The sequence below is a fragment of the Hypanus sabinus genome, chromosome 13 (assembly GCF_030144855.1).
Source record: "Hypanus sabinus isolate sHypSab1 chromosome 13, sHypSab1.hap1, whole genome shotgun sequence".
Taxonomy (NCBI): Eukaryota; Metazoa; Chordata; class Chondrichthyes; order Myliobatiformes; family Dasyatidae; genus Hypanus; species Hypanus sabinus.
The window spans coordinates 2113503-2138375 of record NC_082718.1 but is presented as its reverse complement, the minus strand read 5'-3'; the positions used below and the strand labels follow the sequence as shown (position 1 = coordinate 2138375).

General features: G+C 40.2%; 1 protein-coding gene across 9 annotated transcripts in view; it reads right to left on the bottom strand.

Moving 5' to 3' along the window:
* shank3a (SH3 and multiple ankyrin repeat domains 3a) overlaps positions 1–24873 on the bottom strand; it is a 1267872-nt gene that overhangs the window by 199764 nt on the left and 1043235 nt on the right. For all 9 annotated transcript variants that reach the window (XM_059986981.1, XM_059986984.1, XM_059986980.1 and 6 more), the window contains one exon: positions 17657–17739. In XM_059986981.1, the coding sequence (XP_059842964.1) occupies positions 17657–17739 (83 nt within the window). The remainder of the gene's footprint in view (positions 1–17656; positions 17740–24873) is intronic.

The following is a 24873-nucleotide window of genomic DNA, read 5'->3' as shown; positions in this document are numbered from 1 at the left end:
TATTAATGGCTTGCAATTTCCCAGCTGGAGAGTAGTAATAGCTTGCAGTTTCCCAGCAGGAGAGTATTAATGGCTTGCAGTTTCCTAGCTGGACAGTATTAATAGCTTGCAATTTCCCAGCTGGAGAGTATTAATGGCTTGCAGTTTCCCAGCAGGAGAGTTTTAATAGCTTGCAATTTCCCAGCTGGAGAGTATTAATAGCTTGCAATTTCCCAGCAGGAGAGTAGTAATAGCTTGCAGTTTCCCAGCAGGAGAGTATTAATAGCTTGCAATTTCCCAGCTGGAGAGTATTAATGGCTTGCAGTTTCCCAGCAGGAGAGTTTTAATAGCTTGCAATTTCCCAGCAGGAGAGTATTAATAGCTTGCAATTTCCCAGCTGGAGAGTAAAAAATGGCTTGCAGTTTCCCAGCAGGAGGATAGTAAGGGCATGCATTTTCCCACCAGGAGAGTATTAACTAACTACATTTTCCCTGCAGGAGGGTATTAACTGCCTGCAGCTTCCCTGCAGGAGGGTATTAACTGCCTGCAGCTTCCCTGCAGTTATGCAGGGGAATATACCTGCTTAAGCTCTACCAAGTTCACCAACTCCATGAATTTCAATGCACTTAAATAGCTGTGAGGAATAGAAATTTTCAGATAATTCACAATTTTTTGATTTAATTGTGATAATTTCAATGCAATTATTCCAACGTGTTTCTATTGTTCTAAGAAAACCAATTTGACATTTATCATTTTAAATTAGTAAAATATTAAATACTATATTAAATTTTAAATCATTTTTAATTCTTATGTATATCAGGGGTGTTCAGAAACATTGAAACAGCTTGACAGTTTTGAAGGCAGGAGCAGCAGTAATTCTCCAGCAGTGGACTGAAACTAAATGGTGTCACAGGAAGATCTGCTCAAGGTAGGAGCAGGTGTCGTACATAAACAAATGGCAAGTGCAAGTAGCTTGCTTTTGCAATTAAATTCTGCAGCATAATGAGTTTTTTCACATTCTGAATATTGTTTATAACAGTTTCCTTACGTTAGAATAAAAGATTTAGAAGCAGGTTTAGGCCGTATGACTCCCACAGCAAACCTGTTATTCAGTTAGATCATATCTGATCCTTCCTATATTAACCCACATTTTTTAATAATTAAAAGTGAATTGATTTTAACTAATCTTGTCAGTTTAACTAAGCTGTAGCACTTGATTTAGAATCATATAACACAGAATGACTTGCGTAGGGCGATTTCAAACGTCAGAGACTGTTTTGAATGAGGTTGGAGACGACATCGGATGCACGGCAACTCTGGCAGGGTCTGCAAGACATTACTTCCTACAAAGCAAAACCCAATAGCGATGCTTCACTACCGGATGAACACAATGCTTTCTATGCCCGCTCTGAAAGGGAGAACACAACTACAGCTGTGAAGATCCCTGGTGACCCTGTGATCTCCATTTCAGAGGCCGATGTTAGGCTGCCTTTAAGGAGAGTAAACCCTCGCAAGGCAGAAGGTCCTGATGGAGTACCTGGTAAGGCTCTGAAAACCTGTGCCAACCTAATAGAATACTCCCAATAGTGGGAGTATTCAAGGACATTTTCAACCTCTCACTGCTACAGGCAGAGGTTCCCACTTGCTTCAAAAAGGCAACAGTTATACCGGTGCCAAAGAAGAATAATGTGATCTGCCTTAATGACTATCGCCTGGTAGCACTCACATTTACAGTGATAAAATGCTTTGAGAGGTTGGTTATGACTAGACGGATCTCCTGCCTCAGCAAGGACCTGGACCCATTGCAATTTGCCTATCGCCACAATAGGTCAACGGCAGACACAATCTCAATGATTCTCCACACGGCTTTAAACCACATGGACAACACAAACACCTACGTCAGGATGCTGGTCATCGACTATAGCTTAGCATTTAATACCATCATTCCCACAATCCTGAATGAGAAGTTGGGCCTCTATATCTCCCTCTGCAATTGGATCCTCAATTTCCTAACTGGAAGGCCACAATCTGCACAACCTCCTCACTGATGATCAACACTGGCGCACCTCAGTGTCTGCTTAGCCCATTGCTCTACTCTCTATATGACTATGTGGCTAGGCATAGCTCAAATACCATCTATAAATTTGCTGAGATACAACCATTGTTGGTAGAATTTCAGATGGTGATGAGAGGGCGTACAGGAGTGAGATATGCCAGCTAGTGGAATGGTGCCGCAGCAACAACCTGGTACTCAATGTCAGTAAGATGAAAGAGCTGACTGTGGACTTCAGGAAGGGTAAGACAAAGGAACACACACCAATCCTCATAGAGGGATCAGAAGTGGAGAGAGTGAGCAGCTTCAAGTTCCTGAGCATCAAGATTTCTGAGGATCTAACCTGGTCCCAACATATCGATGTAGTTATAAAGGAGGCAGGACAGTGGCTATACTTTTAGGAGTTTGAAGAGATTTGGCATGCCAACAAATACACTCAGAAACTTCTATAGTTGTACCGTGGAGAGCATTCTGACAGGCTACATCACTCTCTGGTATGGGATGCTACTGCACAGGACCGAAAAAAGGTGCAGAGCGTTGTAAATCTAGTCAGCTCTGTATATAAATGTATATAAATATCATACATTACTGAAAACTGTATTCCATCTGCACTTTTTTACCCATTCTTCCGTTTTGTCTAAGTCCTGCTACAATCACATAGCTTCCTCAGCACAACCTACCACTCCACCTATCTTTGTATCATCTGCAAGCTTTGCCACAAAGCCATCAATTCCATTATCCAAATCATTCACAAAGTGAAAAGTAGCAGTTCCAATACTAACCTTTGAGTAACACCACTAGTCACTGGCAGCCAACCAGAGAAGTCCCCTTTATTTCCACTCACTGCCTCCTGCCTGTCAGCCATTTCTATATCCATGCCAGAATCTTTTCTGTAAAACCATTGGATTTTACCTTGTTAAGCAACCTCATGCGAGGCACCTTATCAAATGCCTCCTGAAAGTCTAAGTAAATGACATCCACAGTCATTCCTTTGTCCACACTGCTTGTTACTTCCTCAAAGAACTCCAACAGATTTGTCAAGCAAAATTTCCCTTTACAGAAACCATGCTGACTTTGACTGATCTAATCATTAGTCTCCAAGTAATCTGAAACCTCATCCTTATTAATGGCTCCAATACTTTCCCAACCACTGAGGTTAGACTAACTGGCCTATAATTTCTCTCTTTTGTCTTCCTCCCTTCTTAAAGAGTGGAGTGAGATTTGCAATTTCCAGTTCTCCAGGACCATGTCAGAATCAAGTGATTCTTGAAAGATCATAACCAATGCATCTGTCATCTCTTCAGCAGCCTCTCTCAGGACTCTCGGATGTAGTCCATCTGGTCCAGGTGACTTATCCACCTTAAGACCTTTCAATTTGCCTGCCATTTTTTTCTTTATAATAGCAATGGCAGTCACTCCTGTTCCCTGACACTCACAGACCTCTGCTATATAGCTAGTAAAGACAGTAAAGACAGTAAAGACTGAAGCAAAGCACTTGTTATGTTTATCTGCCATTTCTTTGTCTTCCAGTGGTCCAATATCAACTCTCACCTCTCTTTTATTCTTTATATAACCAATAAAATTCCTGCTTTGTAATACTGGCTAGTTTGCCCTCATATTCCATCTCTTCCCTTCTTATAGTTTTTTTTTACTTGTCTTTTGTTGGATTTTAAAAGCTTTCCAATCATCCAATTTCCCACTCACTTTTGTTAGCTTATATGCCCTTTCCTTGGCCTTTATGTAATCCTAAACTCCCCTTGTCAGCCGTGGTCGCCTAGCCCTGTCATTGAAGAACATTTTTTCGTGGGACACATCTATCCTACACCTTGTGAACTATTCTCAGAAACTTCAGCCAACTCTGTTCTGCTGTCATCCCTGCCAGTATCCTCCTCCAATCCACTTGGGCAAGCTCCTCTCTCATGCCTCTGTAATTCCCTTTATTCCATTGTAATACTGATGCATGTGATTTATGCTTCTCCCTCTCAAACTGCAGTATGAATTCAACCATATTATGATCACTGCCTCCTAAGTGTTCCTTTATGTAAGCTGACTAATAAAATGAAGGTTATTACACTACACCCAATCTAAATGTACCACATAGCCTACTGTATAATATGGGACTATTTTATGTTGTAGTAACATGTTACTGAGCATGCGTAGTGATACGTATATATGTGTTCAGTTCGGGTTCCATAACTAAAAACCCCTGTTATCTTAGCTCCAGTTTCTACTCTTTTTATTTATAGTTTTGTTGTGTAACCAGTCACATACACAACACTAAGATAACCTTTCTCCAGTAGGCTAGAGGACAAGTAGCTCTAAAAAGTTACCTCACAGGCATTCAACAAATGCCCTCCCTTGCGATTTGACACCACCCTGATTTTCCCAATCCCCTTGCATATTGAAGTCCCCCATTACAAATGTGTCATTACATTTATTGCATGCCCTTTCCAGCCCCCTTTGCAATCTCAACCCCACATCTTGGCTACTATTTGGAAGCCTATATATCATTCCCATAATGGTTCTTTTACACTTGCAGTTTCTTAACTCCACCCACAAAGATTCAACATTCTCTGACCTTATGTTACCTCCATCTGAAGGTGTAATTCCACCTCTAACCAACAGAGCCACACCACCGCTTTCCTGCCTGTCCTTTCGATACAAAGTATATCCGTTGATGTTAAAACACCCAATGATGACCCTCTTTCAGCATTGGGGTTAGGGTTAGGCAACGCCCACAATGTCACACCAACCAATCTCTAATTGCACCACATGTTTGCACACCTTATTCTGAATGCTACACATATTTAAATACAGAACCTTCAATCTAGCATTCTTCGCCTTTTAAATTTTGCCTCTCTGGTATAATTTAACTCTTTGCTCAGTCTGCCGTTGAACTGAATCATTGGGTTGCCCTTTCTTGCATTCATATTACTTATTATATCTCCTACCTGTAAACCTGCTGGCTCATCCTCAGCTCCATCATACTGGTTCTCATCTCCCTGCCACATAACCCGCCTATGCCTATTAAGATTTTATATTCCTTTACAGGGCCACTCCTCAACATCGTCTCAGGAAAATAAGCCCAGCACATCTAATATGTCTCCATAATGAAAGTCCTACAGTTCAGGTGACACCCTATGAACCTCCTCTCCACTCTCTCCAGAACAATGTTGCAACCAAAATTGCACAGAATGCTCCAAGTGCAGTCTAACCAATGTTTTGTGAATTTGCACCATAACCCTACTTTGATATTCTACAGTATGTCCAGCCCAGGAATGTTGTTTCACTTTTTCACTGTCCTGTCTACTTCTATTACCTCTTCAGAGAATTATCGTCTTGGACTGTCTTGGAAAAAGTGCTAGGCAAACTCAAAGGTTGTAAGATGAGTCACCTGGACCAGATGGACAACATACAGAGTCCTGAGAGAGGTTGCTGAAGAGATAATAGATGCATTGATCATGATCTTAAAAGAATTACTTCATTCTGGCATGGTCCCGGAGGACTGAAAGATTGCAAATGTCACTCCATTCTTTAAGAAGGGAGGAAGGCAAAAGAAAGGAAATTACTGGCCAGTTAGCCTAATCTAGGTGGTTGGGAAAGTGTTAGAGCCATTATTAAGGATGAGGTTTCAGAGTACTTGGAGACTAATGATAAAATGTCAAAGTCAGCAGGGTTTCTGTAAAAAGAAATCTTGCCTGACATATCTGTTAGAGTTCTTTGAGGAGGTAACAAATAGAGTGGACAAAGGAGAGGCAGTGGATGTCATTTACTTGGATTTTCAGAAAGCATTTGATAAGTTGCCACACATGAGATAGCTTTACAAGATAAAATGCTATGGCCTTACAGGAAAGATACTAGCATGGATAGAGAAATGGCTGACAGGCAGGAGGCAGTGAGTGGGAATAAAAGGGTCTTTTTCTGGTTGACTGCCAATGACTAGTGGTGTTTCTCAGGGATTAGTATTGGGACCACTACTTCTCACATTGTTTGTGAATGATTTGGATAATGGAATTGATGGCTTTGTGGCAAAGTTTGCGGATGTTAAGAAGATAGGAGTGTGGAGGTGGAGCTGAGGAAGCAATGTGATTTCAGCAAATTTGAAGTTTCAGCAAAAAGTGGTAGATGGAATACAATTTTGGGAAATGTACGATGATGCATTTTGGTAGAAGGAACAATAGTGCAGACAATTACCTAAATGGGGAGAAGGTTCAAACATCAAAAGTACAGAGGGACTTTGGAGTCCTTGTGCAAGATGCCCAGAAGGTTAATTTACAGGTTGAAACTGTGGTAAAGAAGAAAAAATGCAATGTTGGCATTTATTTCCAGGGGCATAGAATATAAGAGCAAGGAAATAGTGCTGAGACCTTATAAGACACCAGTCAGGCCACATTTGGAGCACTGTCAACAGTTTTAGAAACATAGAAAACCTACAGCACAATACAGGCCCTTCAGCCCACAATGTTGTGCCAAACATGTCCCAACCTTAGAAATATCTAGGCTTACCCAAAGCCCTCTACTTTTCTAAGCTCCGTGCACTGATCCAAAAGTCTCTTAAAAGACCCTATTGTATCCGCCTTCACCACCATTGCCGGCAGCCCATTCCACCCACTCACCACTCTCTGAGTGAAAAACTTAGCCCTGACATCTCCTCTGTACCTACTCCCCAGCACCTTAGACCTGTGTTCTCTTGTGGCAACAACTTCAGCCCTGGGAAAAAGCTTCTGACTATCCACACGATCAATGCCTCTCATCATCTTGTACACCTCTATCAGGTAATCTCTCATCCTCCATCGCTCCAAGGAGAAAAGGCCGAGTTCACTCAACCTATTCGCATAAGGAATGCTCCCCAATCCAGGCAACATCCTTGTAAATCTCCTCTGCTGCTTTTCTATGGCTTCCATATCCTTCCTGTAGTGAGGTGACCAGAACTGAGCACAGTACTCCAAGTAGGGTCTGACTAAGGTCCTATATAGCTGCAACATTACCTCTCGGCTTCTAAATTCAATTCCACGATTGATGAAGGCCAATACACCATACACTTTCTTAACCACAGAATCAACCTGCTTTGAGCGTCCTATGGACTTGGACCCCAAGATCCCTCTGATCCTCCACACTGCCAAGAATCTTACCATTTATACTATATTCTGCCATCATATTTGACTTACCAAAATGAACCACTTCACTCTTATCTGGGTTGAACTCCATCTGCCACTTCTCAGCCCAGTTTTGCATCCAATCAATGTCCCACTGTAACTGCTGAAAGCCCTCCACACTATCCACAACACCCCATATCTCAGAAAAGACGTATTGTCATTGGAGAGTCCAGAGAGGTTCACGAGGATGATTCTGGGATTGAAGGGGTTAACATATGAGAGCATTTGGCAACTTTGCGCCTGCACTCACTGGAATTTGAAGAATACGTGGAGATCTCTGAACTCAATAAATTCAAAACGGAGATTGACATTTTCCTGGATAAAAATGGCATTAGGGGATACAGTGAGCGAGCAGGTAAGTGGACATGAGGCTAGGTTTAGATCAGCCATGTGATCTCCTGGACCAGTTTTCGATAGTCTGGATGGGTCGGAGAGGAATTTTCCAGATTTTTTCTCCTCAATTGGCAAATCGGTTTTTTTCTCCCCGGGTGATCACATGGGTTTGGGCGGGATGAATATTAAAATAAAATGGGTGGCATGGTGCCCTGTTGGTTGGCACTGTTGCCTTGTGGGATTCGGTGAAAACTAGAGTTAAGATTGGATCAGCCATGGTCTTGTTGAATGGCGGAGCAGGCTTGAGGGGCCGATTGGCCTACTCCTGCTCCTATCTCTTATGTTCTTATGTAAACCTACTGATTGTTGAAAGGACTATATAAGGTGGATGTTTCCTCTTGTGGGGGCATCCAGAACTAGAGGACACAGCCTCAAAATTGAGGGGTGACCCTTTAGAACAGAAGTAAGGAGGAATGCTTTTAGTCAGAGAGTAGTGAACCTGTGGAATGCTCTGCCACAGAGTGTTGTAGAGACCAAGTCCATGGGGATATTTAAGTGGAAGTAGATTGCTTCCTGAGCAAAAAATATGGTGAGAAAGCAGGTGTATGGAGTTGAATGGGATCCTGGATCCGCCATGATGGAATGGTGGTACAGACTCGATGGGCTGAATGGCCTAATTCTGCTCCTATGTCTTGTGGTCTCTCTGTTCAGAAACATTCCCCAGTGCCCTACTATTTATCCTATACATCTCGTCTTTATTTGATTTCCCAAAATGCATTACCTCACACTTGTCAGAATTAAATTCAATCTACTAACGGTTTGCCCACCTTTCCATCTGATCTTCCCTCACAATCTTCCTTGATATCAATATTACCAATTTTCATGTCATCTGCAAATTTGTTAATTTCTCCTTTCAGATTCACATCTAAGTCATTTATATTACAAAAAATGGTCCCAGTGGAGTCTTCATGTATTGTATCAATTTACTGTCAAATCTTATTTTCGTTCTCTCTATTAATTACTTAGTTGTCTTTCACTGTATTCTAAAATTTCTAGTCCTTTGGTGGACTTCTCTTGTTAGTCCTATGTTTTAAAATCCAATGTTATTACTTCATTCATTAGCTACAGTTGTACAACTTCCTTCAGGTAGCTATTTTTCCTTAAGAAAATATTAGATATTTCATTTATTTGTTACAGTATACCTTGAAAGAAGATAAAGGGATTCTGCAACCATAAGCTAGTTGCAAGTGCTTGCTGCTGCCCTTAGATTTTTTAAAAACTATTTCCCCAAAGAGAACTTACAGAATATACCAGGAGGATTCTCAGTGATAAAACTTTCAGTTTATAAGGAGCATCAGATGGGTGAATGAAGCTCAATCCCAAATAAAAATGAGAAAACATTGAGAACTGACTAGGTTGCAGTCCTTGACTAGAATTACCTTAATAACTAGAACTTGGACTACATTATTGTACACACGAGATTCTGCAGGTGTTGGAAATCACACACAAAATACTGGAGGAATTGAGCAAGTCATGCAGCTTCCATGGAAGTGAATGAACAGTCAAAGTTACTGGCTGAAACCCTTCATCTGGTCTGGAAAGGAAGGGGGAGATGCCAGGACAAAGAATGGGGGGAGAGGAAGGAGGATAGCTAGAAGGTGATAAGTGAAGTCAGGGGTGTAGGAATTCAAAGGGCTGGAGGATAAGGAACCTGATAAGAGAGGAGGGTGGACCATGGGAGAAATGGAAGGAAGAGGGGCACCAGGAGAAGAGGTAAGAGTGGGGAATCGAAAAAGAGAGAAGGGAAGAGGTGAAGAAAAAATACCGAAGGGGAAATTGATGTTCATATCATCAGGTTGGAGGCTACAGACAAAATAAGAGGTGTTGCTCTTCCACCTGAGAATGAGAGGGACTCATCATTTTCTGCTGTTTTTGCTCTCATTTTGCACTATCATTTATATTTATATTTATGTATCTTATTGTAACTTATAGACTTTTTTGTATTGCAATCTACTGCTGCTGTAAAACAAAAAAAAAATCATGACATATGTCAGTAATATTAAACCTGATTCTGACTCTGGTCTTTTATACAATAAAGACTTCTTTATTTTAGCAGAATGATGCAGTGAATACAATTATATATGACTGAATAATAGATTCATAAAGAACATATAATATATATTATATATTGTAGAAAGAACAGTAGTAAACAATATTATAAAAAGGAGGTTGAATAGTAAATTTCACCATATTCAATAGAAAGTCAAGAATTAAATCATTTTGTATAGGGTGAAGAGATAATACTATAGTACATTTAGTACTATTTCATGAGATCCAATTGAGATATGGATGATGAAAAACAAAGGAAGAAAGTGGGACATTCTTAGATATAGGAAAACAACAACTGGTGGTTTGAGTAATGCACAATGAACGAAAAGTCATTGAATTCCATGATATACAATTGAGGAACTAATTGCATAACCTTTAATATACATAAAGGAGAGGAAGAAGAATAAATCTTCTTTCTACAATGAAATGATAGCTGCTGATTCTTATTGTATACCTGACTTAATCTTGTTCCTTATATTTTAGGGAGAATCACTGAGGAATGTACTGTGGAACTCAATAAGAATTAGTGGACGATAGTGATTTGCGTAAACTTGATTGAGAAAGTTGGGTGACACCTGTTATGGAACTGAGGAACTCATGGATAGTCTATAATTTACTCCACATACATGTTTCTTCAATAAGTGGTTGATAAAAGTCTAAGAACATCAGATCAAAATTTCAGAAATAATGTGGCAATTATTGTCATTTATAGAAGAGGGTTGCAAATTTCTACACATCTCTGTATGTAATGATGGTCTTGAGGCCAATTAACAATTAGTAGAAACAACTGCAAATTTAAAGAGCATTTAAGCAGGCAAAACAATGAGGGAGGGAATGGAGAGACATAGATCATCTGTAGGTTGAACGTTTAAGTTTGAACTAGGATCATTTTTGGCACAGATCATAGTGCCTTTTCCTATGCTGCTTTGTTCAATATCCTATTGTTTCTCAGCTCGAAACAGATAAAGAATTCCTACATTCACTCGGTTAATCATCTCCAAGTCAATTTAACCAGACTTAATAAGCATGTAGATTTATAGAAATTCCTGAAAACAGCAGTTAGGCTTGCTAGTCTATAATTCTGGGAATTCCTGATCTCGTCTTATTCTTTTCAAATAACAGTCTGGAATACAAGATTATCCAATCAAAAGGAATGATTCCTGAAACTATAGGACAAATTATAAAGATTGGAAGGCTGTATGTTTAATTGTCTAATGCATACTTGAAAAAGAACAAACTAAATAATTAAAAAATGAACTGTATGAACTCCATTATTCATAAATCTTTTTCTCATTAGATGGTCCCTCAGGATTAACGATGATTTCTTCTGCTCAATTCTGTCAATTCCAACGTGACCATTGAAAATAAAATGGTATATCACACGGCTCGTTCGCAGATGAGGGAAGGGTTGCCTGATGGGACGGGTGGGCAGATAGTTTGCAGGGTGCTATCAGACATTTTAGAAATCTAGTCAAGAAAGCACAGCAGCATTCTTCACTTGAGGAGATTGAGGTGGCAAGGCACCCTCCCTCCATCAGCACATTTCTAACTAAATTTTATAGGACTACCATTGAGAGTGTCCTGACTAGCTGTGTTGCCTTCTGGTATGGGAACTGCAAGGCAGTTGACCATAAGACCCTACAAAGGATTACAAGATCCACTGGTAGGATCACTGGGGCTCTCCTCAATCCATCAGAGATATTTATTATAAGTGCTGCATACACAGAGCCCTTAGTATTGTCAAGATCCCTCCCATCCATCCCACAATCTTTTTGACCCCCTACCATTGGGTCAAGGACTGTTCGGTTAGGAACCAGCTTCTTCCTGCAGGCTGTGAGACTATTGAACTCCCTGTAACCATCCTGGTCTCATTGCATGTGAAGTAGCATTAGTGCTATACTGTTTATGTTTTAACTTGTGTTGTCAATGCACGTTAAGGCCATTGTCAATCTTCTGAATCTATATTATTATTTGTTAATTTATTTGTCGTAATATTTACGTGTTATGTGTGAGCTCTATATACTGTATTGAACAGTTTGGTGGAGGAACCTTGTTTCATTTGGCAGTATACATGTATATGGTTGAATGACAATAAATGAAGTTAAACTTGAATCTAGTGTCAATGTGATTCACATGGACCGACCACTGGGGCTGACGAAATGCAGTTAGGGTAATGCTAGGGATGTTCATCTGAGAGAGAAAGCCTTCCAGATTCAGATTCATTTATTTATCACATGTATATCGAAATAAACAGTAAAATCTGCAGTTTGAATTAAATACCAACACACCCAAGGGTGTGCAGGGGGAATCCCACAAATGTCACCACACATTCCGGCACAACTCACCCTGAGTAAATAGACATTTGAACATCCAGGAGCTAAGATATGGCAAAATAACAATCAAAATAATATCAAATAATTGCCAGGTAGCAATGATCTCTGTCCTCTTAGATGCTTCTAAGATTTGGACTATCGACAACGGGTAACTCAGGCACTGGAAAATACCAGCAATAGTACCTTTGCAAAATCCACTGGATGAAGAAGTGAACCAAGGACACGTATGAATAGAATCCCATTCTATAAAGGGATGTAAAAACAGTACAGGGGATAGCTAGAAAGACATATACATACTGTAGATATGACCCAGGGTAAATTATGTTAAACATAAACACAAGAAAGTGCTTGAAATCCAAAGCAACACACACAAAATGCTGGAGGAATTCAGCAGGCAGCATCTAATGAAAAGAGTGAACAGTCGACATTTTGGGCTGAAACCCTTTTTTAGGACTGAGAAGGAAGGGAGATGTCAGAATAAAAAGGTGGGGAGGGGAAATAGGCTATCTGGCAGGTGATGGGTGGGAAAGGTCACGGGATGAGTGTACAGTCGCCCCTCCTTATCCGCATGAGCGGATTCAACCAACTGCAGATTGGGAAAACCCGTAAGTTCTCTCTCCAGCACTTGTCGTTTGAGCATGTACACTTTTATTTCTTGTCATTATTTCCTAAACAATACAGTATAACAACTATTTACATAGCATTTATAGTGTATTAGATACTATAAGTAATCTAGAGATGATTTCAAGTACAAGCAGTCTTTAAGTCGGATTTGTATGTAAGTCAGAACAGGTACATCTGGTTCGTATTATTTAGCGCCAGTTAGTCAAACATTTGTCTTATTATATAGTGCATATTTTACCTTTCTATGCAAATACAACACTTAAGAAACATATATTTCAATAATTAAACCACTGTGTTGCTTAGTTATAATTGTAGCTTTCATCAGGATAGGGCCTTTCACATGCTCCATTATTCTCACTTTATCCTTTAAAATTGTTCCAATGGTTGACCGACTGTAGCCTAATGCTTTTCCAATGACTGATGGCGTTTCACCTCTTTCCGATCGCTTTATTATTTCCACTTTATTTTCAATCATGATCGTTTTCCGTCAACAGAGCAGAAACATTGCAGATTCAGCAGTAGCCGTGGGCGCTGGGTCCTGAGCTCCCCCGGGTCCTAAGTCCACCCACACTGAGACAGGTTAAATAAGGGACTTGAGCATCCGTGTTTTTTGGTATCTGCGGGGGGTCCCAGAACCAATCGCCCATAGAAAAGGAGGGCTGACCGTACTGAGAGTTTAACCTTACCGTATTTGAAAAGCGATGGGCAGATAATCTCATTAAGAAGTGATTACAATGAATCACAGCATGTCCAGCAGTGGATCTTGTCATTTAAAGTAGTGGGATGGATGATAATTCTCCTTACGTACAACAGGGGCACTGATAATGTATTTCATCTTACATTATTGATGGTTTTATGATGAATCCAGTTATGTACAACAAAGGGATATACAATAAAACAATAGGTAGTCAATTGTGTTAAATATAATTGAGAAACAAATATTTTATCTTTATATGCAGTAGTTGAATGAATGGTAAATCCCACTGTAAGAAAATGACGGATGACAAACCACTTTTCAGACAATAGATGGATTAATGTGCTTGGATAACTTTAATTATATACAACAGAGAGAAATAAAGTGAAGTTTGCTTCACATGATACAAAGATGCAAAGTCAGACTAGTTATATGATTTACAAGCACAGATGTTAAATAAAGCACAAAGAAAGAGTCATCATCTTTCCCTTTACTAACCTATATTTTATTTAATAAGCTGCTGAATGCTGAATCCTGTTACCTCAAGTAGAGAGAAAGATGATGAAGCCAGTTCTAAACAAGGAGTGGCTTAGTAGCAAACCTCACTTGTCCAAAAATGCGAATGGTTGATGAATCTTGCTATATACATTTCAGGATGGGAATAAAATCCATTTTACGTCTATAGTTGGAATGACATTGAGACCAGTTGTAAACAGCAGAGATATGGATAGTGAATAAATTAAATCAGGACAGAGAAATGAGAATTTAATGTTGCCTTATTAAATAAACACATTAGGTGCAAATTCCCACTGTAAATTCTATTGGGAAAGATCTTCAATTTTATTGAATAGAAAGAAAGAGAATATATATAATGACAAAAAAAGAGTGAACCATGTCAAGGACATTTTCAACCTCTCACTGCTACGGGCAGAAGTTCCCACTTGTTTCAAAAAGGCAACAATTATACCAGTGCCAAAGAAGAATAATGTGGGCTGCCTTAATGACTATCGCCTGGTAGCACTCACATCGACAGTGATGAAATGCTTTGAGAGGTTGGTTATGACTAGACTGAACTCCTGCTTCAGCAAGGACCTGGACCCACTGCAATTTGCCTATCATCACAATAGGTCAATGGCAGACACAATCTCCTTGACTCTTCACATGGCTTTAGACCACCGAGACAACACAAACACCTACGTCAGGATGCTGTTCACTGACTAAAGCTCAGCATTTAATACCATCATTCCCAAAATCCCAATTGAGAAGTTGCAGAACCTGGGCCTCTGTACCTCTCTCTGTAATTGGATCCTCAACTTCCTAACCGGAAGACCACAATTTGTGCGGATTGGTAATACATATCCTCTTTGCTGATGATCAGCACTGGCACACCTCAGGGGTGTGTGCTTAGCCCATTGCTCTACTCTTTGTATACACATGACTGTGTGGCTAGGCATAGCTCAAATACCATCTACAAATTTGCTGATGATACAAACATTGTTGGTAGAATCTCTGGTGGCGACGAGAGGGCGTACAGGAGTAAGATATGGCAACTAGTGGAATGGTGCTGCTGCAACAACCTGGCACTCAATGTCAGTAAGATGAAAGTGCTGATTGTGGACTTCAGGAAGGGTAAGACGAAGGAACACACACCAATCCTCAGAGAGGGATCAGAAGTGGAGAGTGTGAGCAGTTTCAAGTTCCTCAGTGTCAAAATCTCTGAGGATCAAACCTGGTCCCAACATATTGATGTAGTTATAAAGAAGGCTGTATCACTGTCTGGTATGGAGGGGCTACTGCACAGGACCGAAAGAAGCTGCAAAAGGTTGTAAATCTAGTCAGCTCCATCTTGGGCGCTAGCCTACAAAGTACCCAGGACATCTTTAGGGAGCGGTGTCTCAGAAAGGCCATTATTAAGGACCTGCAGCACCCAGGACATGCCCTTTCCTCACTATTACCATCAATTAGGAAATACAGAAGCCTGAAGGCACACACTCAGTGATTCAGGAACAGCTTCTTCCCCTCTGCCATCCGATTCCTAAATGGACTTTAAAGCTTTGGACACCACCTCACTTTTTTAATATACAGTATTTCTGTTTTTGCACAATTTTAAATATACATAATTGATTTACTTGTTTATTTATTATTATGTTTTTTTCTTTCTCTGCTAGATTACGTATTGCATTGAACTGCTGCTGCTAAATTAACAAATTTCACGTCACATGCGGGTGATAATAAACCTGATTCTGTTTCTGATTGTGATATACAGTAGAGTGATACAACTGGAATTTTGCTTCGTGCAGAGTAGAAGGAAACAAGCAACCTGTTGGATGCCACAGAAAATCAGACAATGACTTCTGTTACAGACAATGGAGGGTTTTGTTAACAGAGACAGAGACAGACGTCTGTTCATATAGATATTAAGGAATAGAATGGGCTTCTCATTAAATACAATGGACAAAATGAGTTTACTGGGATGGGCAGTGAATTTCAATGAGAGGCAAACACTCAGTCTCATGCATTCAAAGAGATCGAGAGCAAACTCCATTTTATACAATAAAGATTTGCATGGTCAACCATCGTTAATGACGATCAGTAGATTCTGTTATTTATATTACTGAGGCTTGTGAGAAATTCTTTTTTACACAATACACAGATGATGAATTCCATTGTATGCAATAGATCAAATATGGTGAATGAACAATGGAGAAAAACACATTGTTTATGACTTAATAATGGACAGTAGCTCCCATTAGGGTTACAGACAGGTAACTTATTATACCCAAAAGAAGGACAGTTTCTGAATTCCATTGTAAAGAAGATGATGAGTGTAACCTGTGCTCTTTGCAACAGAAAAATACAAACAATAACTCCCATTAATGAGAACAAATGACACTTAATCTTGATGCATACAACTGAGGAACAGGAAATGTGTCCCTTTATACAGTATAATATGGAAGGAAAATTATAAATGAAGCACGTTTCAATATGTCTAATATAAAGGAGAGACAATGAATCCCCCCCACACCCATAAGGATTTAAATGATATACAATGGATTCCTATGTGAACAGCAGAGGAGCAGACTAACTCCATAACATACACAAGAGGAACAACAGTATATTCAATAATTAGTAGGAATAATTGTATTAGGAAGAAAAGAGAATTCCATTTACAAATAGTAAAGCAACAGACAGTGAATCACATTGGAGTGAAGGACAATGAATAGAGTTACACACATTTCTGCATGGACAGTTAATCTTGTTATATTCAATATAGGAATGGACAGCGAATCATGTTACATACTACAGAGACAGAGGCACAACAATGAAGTACAGGAAATTAATTTGGTTGTATGCAATATGATGATGGACAGAAATACCACAATTTAGAAGGGATCTACAATACTTTGGATAGTAGTGTAGATATTGTGATATAAAGTTAGCTTTTTCCTGCATTTTCAGCGGAAAACATTGTACTAATACACAAACACCTACTTATACAGATGTATGCAAAAACATTAAAACACACATTCACACTTACAAACACACCGATTTGGACCTTCTGAAATGCACACACAGACGTACACACACACACACACACACAGACACACCGACAGTCTTACCCACAGGTGCACACACAGACGTACACACACACACACCAACAAACACACCGACAGTCTTACCCACAGATGCACACACTCGCATGCACATACACTGTCTCTCTCTCACACACACGCTCTCAAAGTGAAGTGGTGATGGCTGCCATGATTACATTCTGAATAAATTTTCTAGGCATGTTATAATTCCAATCTATGGGAGAAACTGTACAGAGAAGAAAGGCTCTGCTGTGCCTCAGGCTTGAAGCTGCTTTAAACAGAGATCAACATTCTTTTGAATAAATCTTTCTTTTTCAATTTATAGTTTACATTGAAATATTTTTAACAGAGAGAAAAGTGGCAAACATATTTTACTCCACAGACTAGCTTACCAAATATTTAACACTGATTATTTAAATAGACAGTTGTCTGTATCTAGCTGCAGTCCTGCTGCCTGCAGTAATAAGAACTGTCATGAATACAACACTGTCTGTGGTAAAATATGCACTTACGCTGTCCATCTCTCTAACATGCAGCTATATAACAATGGTTCCTGCTCATGTTGCAAGAATAACAAAGCTTTAAGATGCAGAGAATGAAACCAACAACATTGATACAGGCTGTTCGGCGAGGTGGTTACAGAAGCTGTGTGGAAAAAAAATCTAAGGACAAAAAAAAACAAATTCCCAATCAGGTAGGTATTCATTAAGATTTCAGCTCAGTATGACTCTGGGTGCTTCACAAAGGCAACAAAAAGCAATCAGGAATGCAGCAAATCCCACCTTTAGCTCCTCGGAGGACAAAGCCATATCCCTCGTTCTCCTTTTTCTGAAGCAGTGCTGTCTTCTCCTCGATGACATAATCACTGTGAGAGAAAGACAAGAGGGGCGCTGGGTTACTTTTCACAACCATCTTCAAAAGGTGATCACCAGCATTCAGCAGCAGCAAAGTCTTGATTGTGTGTGTGTGTGTGTGTGTGTAAGTGTATGTGATTTTTTTTCTCCAGCTGTGTGTGTGTGTGTGTGTGTGTGTCTGTGTGTGTGTGTGTGTGTGTGTGTGTGTGTGTGTGTGTGTGTGTGTGTGTGTGTGTGTGTGTGTGTGTGTGTGTGTGTGTGTGTGTGTGTGTGTGTGTGTGTGTGTGTGTGTGTGTGTGTGTGTGTATATGTGTGCGCGCTATTTCTGTGCTGCCCAGAGTCAAGTTGATTAAAAATTTGGTTGCTTGCTGCAGAAATCAGTAACAAACAAGCTCACACATACACTACAGACACACACACACACACACACACACACACACACACACACACACACACATGCAGCCCTCAGTCCCTCAAGCAGCATGCATTTCTCATTCCCTCTCCTTCACACAAACCCCACCCCCAACCTCTTCTTACTTCCCCCTTCTAAATGGGCTTTTGCATTAAATATTGGAGGGAGGGAGGGAGGGAGGGGGGTAGTTGTCGGGTAGAAGTCAAGCTGGTGCTGAACTAACATTCCAATTGACATTTCTAACATAAGCCAGCAGCTGGGTAAAGGAATTCTGTGTAAGGGAATTTCCTATGGGATGCGGGAGACAGACATACTGTTAGGAGGGAAAAAATAATAACTGGTTCTTGTCTAATGCAAGTACTAGTGTCTATGTGAACAATTGCAAGTCAGCAGCAGAAATCTGGATAGATTTTGCAAACACAATCTAACAAGCCAACTTTAAGATTTACTTCACAGTGTAATGCATATTAATGAAGGTGTATAAGACGATGAGAGGCATTGATTGTGTGGATAGTCAGAGGCTTTTTCCCAGGGCTGAAATGGCTAACACGAGAGGGCACCATTTTAAGGTGCTTGGAAGTAAGTACATAGGAAATGTTAGGGGTAAGTTTTTTTATGTAGAGTGTAGTGAGTGTGTGGAATCAGCGACAGTGGTGGAGGCGGATATGATAGGGTCTTTTAAGAGACTCCTGGATAGGTACATGGAGCTTAGAAAAATAGAGGGCTGTGGGTAACCCTAGGTAATTTCTGAAGTAAGTATATGATTGTTACAGCATTGTGGGCCGAGGGGCCTGTAGTGTGCTGTAGGGTTTCTATGTTTCTATTTATTGGTTCAGAACTGAGGCAGAAAGCAAACTAATTGTGCATCTCAAACTGACAAACATCCCATTGTAACACCATGCAACAAATAAGTGGTCTAAATGCCAAACCCCACTGCCCCTAACCCAATGAAAAGCATTCACCTGGTTACTTCTGGCTACTGATTAACTCCACATGCCTACTTCATAAACAAGAATATGGCAGATAAATATCATTGCTAAATAAATTACAAAGCAGTATATAATTGCCATTTTTATTATAAGTTTCATCTTTCTTTTCAATAAATTATCCGTTTTTAGCCAAGACTAACTGCCTTGCAGTTCTGAGGACAGTCTGCATTGCCAGAATCTTTTCTTTAACCTATTTAATTAACAATTGCCTAATCTTTCTCATTGACATACAAGATCAAATGACATAGCTTTTTAAGAGGGTAAGTACATGTACCACTCTGTCCAATATTCATCAACACCTAAAATATATTAATAATTGCACATTCCATTGTTGTTTGTAGAATTTTACTGTACAATTTGCTGGTGCCTTTCAAAGATTTTTATGTATTTACATTTTAGAGCAGCAACGTGAATGTGCCTGTTAAATTTTGAAAACATAGTGACACTGTAAACAAAACTTAAGATGTACACCACATCTCTCAATGCAAGGCTTCACTTTTGTTCGCACCGCCCCAGGATGTGGTTGTTACTAACTAGGCTGCGTAGGGCTGTTAACATCAAACCACAGAACCATATCGGCCAGATCCAGCAATGATGGCAGATGGAGTATCAGTGAACCAAACAGACTTTAAGACAACCTATAGACTTAGGTTTCTGGTCATCATGCCTGATTCGATCTTTCCAATCCATTCTCATCTAAGTGAATTTAAATTCTACAGATGCTCCCAGATTACTAGCTCAACTCTCTGAATACTAATCCAGTAATTTAAAATACCCACCATGAGACTTCCGGTGAGATGGCGATTGGTTAGTCGTTCTGAACTTTTGCTCCATTATTCTTCTTACCTTTGCACTATATGTCTCCCTTCTTAAACCTTAGTTAGGTATTTTCTTAGTTCTCTTTTACCTGCCTGCGAACACATCTATCTTATAATGGCTACCAAAGGTACTAAAACCGGGAAAAAGGAAACTTCTACGGCTTTGCCGGCTGACATTCTCGCTGTTTTGGAACAACATCAACACGATACTTTAATGGATTTTAGAACTGAATTTAGAACTTCTTTCAACCAGCTGGATTTCAAATTGGATCAGATTAATGCTAGAGTGCTTGAACATGCTGAACATTTATCTTGCATTGACTTAACTTCTGAAGATTTGAAACGCCGTGTTCAATATCTTGAAACTCTCTGCTCCAGCCTAGAGGAGAAGAATAGTAAACTTTTTTCCAAAATGGTGGATCTTGAAAATCGGAGCAGACGCTGCAATCTATGAATTCTTGGTTTGCCAGAGGCCACCGAAAAGGGCTCTCCCGTTGAATTTTTTTCATCGTTTCTCTGTGAGATTTTCAGGAAAGAATTTCTTCCGACTCCACCTGAGCTTGAAAGGGCTCACAGGATTTATGTTCCTCGTGCAACTCTGGGTTCCCGTCCACGGCCAGTTATTTTATGCTTTCATCAATACCAGGTGAAAAACCATTTGATTATGGAGGCACGCCGCAGAGGTACTTTTGCTTTTCAAAATACAGTCATTCGTTTTGTGGAGGATTATGCCCCCCCCAAGGTTCTGAAGATGCGTGCTGAGTTCAAAGGTGTAATGAAAGTGCTTTTTGATCGCGGATTCAGACCCTCTCTCCGAAATCCAGCCTATCTTCGAATTACGCTTACTACTGGAGATTATAAGTGGTTTAAATCAGTGAAGGAGGCTGAGGCGTTTGTTGGAAGTCTTCCAGCCACCTCGTCTTCTTCGGAACTGGCCTGACCTTCTAAAATGGTTGATAAAATACCCAATTTGGGATTTTGGGTTTTTATAGAAGATGTAAATGTGAGATGAGTGCAGTATACCAGTGTTACAGTGGGTATTGAGAGAGTGAAGTGTGCATGTATTAAAGCTCTGTATTAAGTGATATAATACATATTCAGGTTTTAGTAGAATGTGATGTATCTATCAGAGTAATAGGAGTGAATAACAGAGAAATCAATGGTGACCTCAGGAAAGATAAGAGTGGGGATTCAACAAAGTTAAGACATTCTTGACAGTGAAGGAGGCCATTTTGGATGATTAAATATATGCCTGTAGTCAAAGCAGATTCCTATGGTCTTAATCCCTCAGTTATGTCTCCACAGCCTATCCTCATTTCTCTACCTCTCAAATTCGTCCTATTTTCCTGCACATGTCTATTAGGACAATTTCCCGGCACTTACAAAATATGACACAAGTGTTATTTGCCTCTTGCAATGCTTTAATATTGTTTAGTCTTTGGCGCATGCAAATATTGGCTGCCTCATTAGCTGAGGAATTTAAATAGAACCAAATACCACATAGCCACATTCAACCTCATTAATGAGGGACGATTATTACATAAGGACATATGAAAAAGGAGCAGGAGTCGGCCATCTGGCCCGTCGAGCCTGTTCCGCCATTCAATAAGATCATGGCTGATTTGGTCATGGACTCATCTCCCACCTACTCACCTTTTTCCCCATAACCCTTAATTCCCCTACTATGCAAAAATCTATCCAACCTTGTCTTAAATATATTTACTGAGGTAGCCTCCACTGCTTCATTGGGCAGAGAATTCTACTGATTCGCCACTCTCTGGGAAAATCAGTTCCTCCTTATCTCCATCCTAAATCTACTCCCCCAAATCTTGAGGCTATGTCCCCTGGTTCTAGTCTCATCTACCAGTGGAAACAACTTTCCTGCCTCTATCTTATCTATCCTTTTTAGAATTTTATATGTTTCTAAAAGATCTCCTCTCTTTCTTCTGAATTCCAGCGAGTACAGTCCCGGGTGACTTAACCTCTCCTCATAATCTAACCCCATCATCTCTGGAATCAACCTGGTGAACCTCCTCTGCATCGCCTCCAAAGCCAGTATATCCCTCCTCAAGTATGGAGACCAGAACTGCACGCAGTACTCTAGGTGTGACCTCACCAGTACCCTGTATAGATGCAGTATAACCTCCCTGCTCTTAAATTCAATCCCTCGAGCAATGAAGGCCAACATCCCATTTGCCTTCTTGACAGCCAGCTGCACCTGCAAACCAACCTTTCATGATTCATGTACAAGCACTCCAAGTCCCTCTGCACAGCAGCATGCTGTAATTTTTTTCCCTTTTACACAATAATCTGCTCTTTCATTTTTCCTCTCAAAGTAGAAGACCTCGTATTTACCAACATTGTACTCCATCTGCCAGACCCTTGCCCACTCAAAGCCTATCTATATCTCTCTGCAGACTCTCCATATCTTCTGCACAATTTGCTTTTGCACTCAATTTAGTATCATCAGCAAACTTAGATACGCTATACTTGATTCCTTCTTCCAGATCATTAATGTATATCGTGAATAGTTGCGGCCCATCACCGACCCCTGTGACACACTGCTCACTACTGATTGCCAACCAGAGTAACACCCATGTATCCCAATTCTCTGCTTCCTATTGGTTAACCAATCCTCTATCCATGTTAATACATCAACCCAACTCTATGTATCCTTATCTTACGGATAAGTCTTTTATGTGGCACCTTATCGAACACCTTCTGGAAATCTAAGTAAATAACATCCATCTGTCCTTCTCTATCGACTGTGCTCATTGTATCCTCAAAGAACTCCAGTAAATTTGTCAAACAGGATCTGCCTTTGCTGAACCCATGCTGCATCTGCCTGATGGATCCATTTCTTTCCAGATGTCTCACTATTTCTTCTTTAATGATGGCTTCAAGCATTTTTCCAAATACAGAAGTTGAACTAACTAGTCTATAGTTACCTGCCTTTTGCCTACATCCTTTTTTGAACAGTGGCATGACATCTGCCTTCTTCCAATCTGCTGGGACCTGCCCAGAGTCCAAAGAATTTAGGTAAATTATCACCAAAGCCTCTATTATAACTTCTCACTCAAAATGCTGGTGGAACACAGAAGGCCAGGCAGCATCTATAAGGAGAAGCACTGTCAATGTTTCGGGCCGAGACCCTTCGTCAGGACCCTTCACCGGTGTGTCCTGACGAAGGGTCTCGGCCCGAAATGTCGACAGTGCTTCTCCCTATAGATGCTGCCTGACCTGCTGTGTTCCACCAGCATTTTGTGTATGTTGTTTGAATTTCCAGCATCTGCAGATTTCCTTGTGTTTGCTCATTATAACTTCTGCCATTTCTTTCAGTACTCTGGGATGCATTCAGTCAGGACCAGGGGACTTATTTATCTTCAGTCCAACAAATTTTCTCAGCACTACCTCTTTAGTGATAGCTATATTATCGAGGTCCTCACTGCCCATCACATCCATAATATCTCTCCTTGACATGTTAGATGTGCCCTCCTCTGTGAAAACCAACACAAAATAGTCATTCAAAACCTCTGCCATTTCCTCATTACCCAATATCAATTCCCTCTTCTTGTCCTCCAAGGGACCTACATTCACTTTAGCCAGCCTTTTCAGCTTTATATAATTATAAACATTTTTACTACCCATTTTTTATGTTTTGTACTAGTTTTTTTCATATTCTAGCTTCCCTTTCTTTATTGCTCGCTTGGTAGTTCTTTGTTTTTTTTAAAAGTTTTCTCATATTTCCAGTTTCCCACTACTCTTGGCAGCTTTGAATGCATGAGTGTTTAGTCTGATGCCTTCTTGTATTTCCTTAGTTATCCAAAGCTGGCTTTCGCTACCCTTACTGTTCTTGCTTTTAACTGGAATATACTTTTGTTGAGCACCATGAAAAATCTCTTTGAAAGACGTACACTGTTCTTCACCATCCCACCATATAGCCTGTGTTCTCAGTCTACACTGGCCCTCATCCCATTGTAGTCTCCATTGTTTAGGCATAATACACTGGTTTTAGATCAAACAATTGCACCCTCCATGAGAAACTCAATCACACCGTGATCACTCTTTCCAAGAGGATCCCCAACTACAAGATTTTATCTGTCTCATTGCACAGGACCAGATCTAAGATAGCACATTCCCGTGTACGTTCAGTAACATGCTGTTCAAGAAAGCCAATGCAGATACATTCTATGAAGTCCTCCTCAAGGCTGCCTCAACCAACTTGATTCACCCAATCTATGTGCAAGTTAAAGTCCCCCATGATAACTGCTGTTCCATTCTCACATGCCTCAGATATTTCTCTGTTTATTGCCTGTGCCACTGCACTGTTATTATTTGGTTGCTGATAGACAACTCCCACCAGTGATATTTTCCCTTTACATTCTGCTCCTTAGATCTTATATTGTCTCTCACTAACACGCTAATCTCATCTTTAATTAACAGCGCTACCTTCCTGCCTATCCTTCCATATTATCTGATATCCCTGGATATTTAATTCCCAATCCTCTCCACCCTGCAACCATGCCTCTGTAACGGCCACTAAATCACACCCCATTGTAATGATTTGTGTCACAAGTTCACTGACCTTAACATAGACACATTGAAAACCTACAGCACAATACAGGCCCTTCAGCCCACAATGCTGTGCTGAACATGTACTTACTTTAGAAATTACCTCGGGTTACCCATAGCCCTCTATTTTCTAAAGGTCCTATTGTATCCGCCTCCACCACCGTTGCCAGCAGCCCATTCCACACACTCATTGCTCTCTGTGTATGTAAAGGGGGTATCTTCTTTTATTTGGTGGGGGGAGAGTGTAAAGGGGGTATCTTCTTTTTCTTTGTTACTGTGTATGTTAATCGAAAATGGCTTCTTTGTTTTGTTAAAAGTAGAAATGGTTCTTTGTTGTGAGAGAGTGCTGGAAGC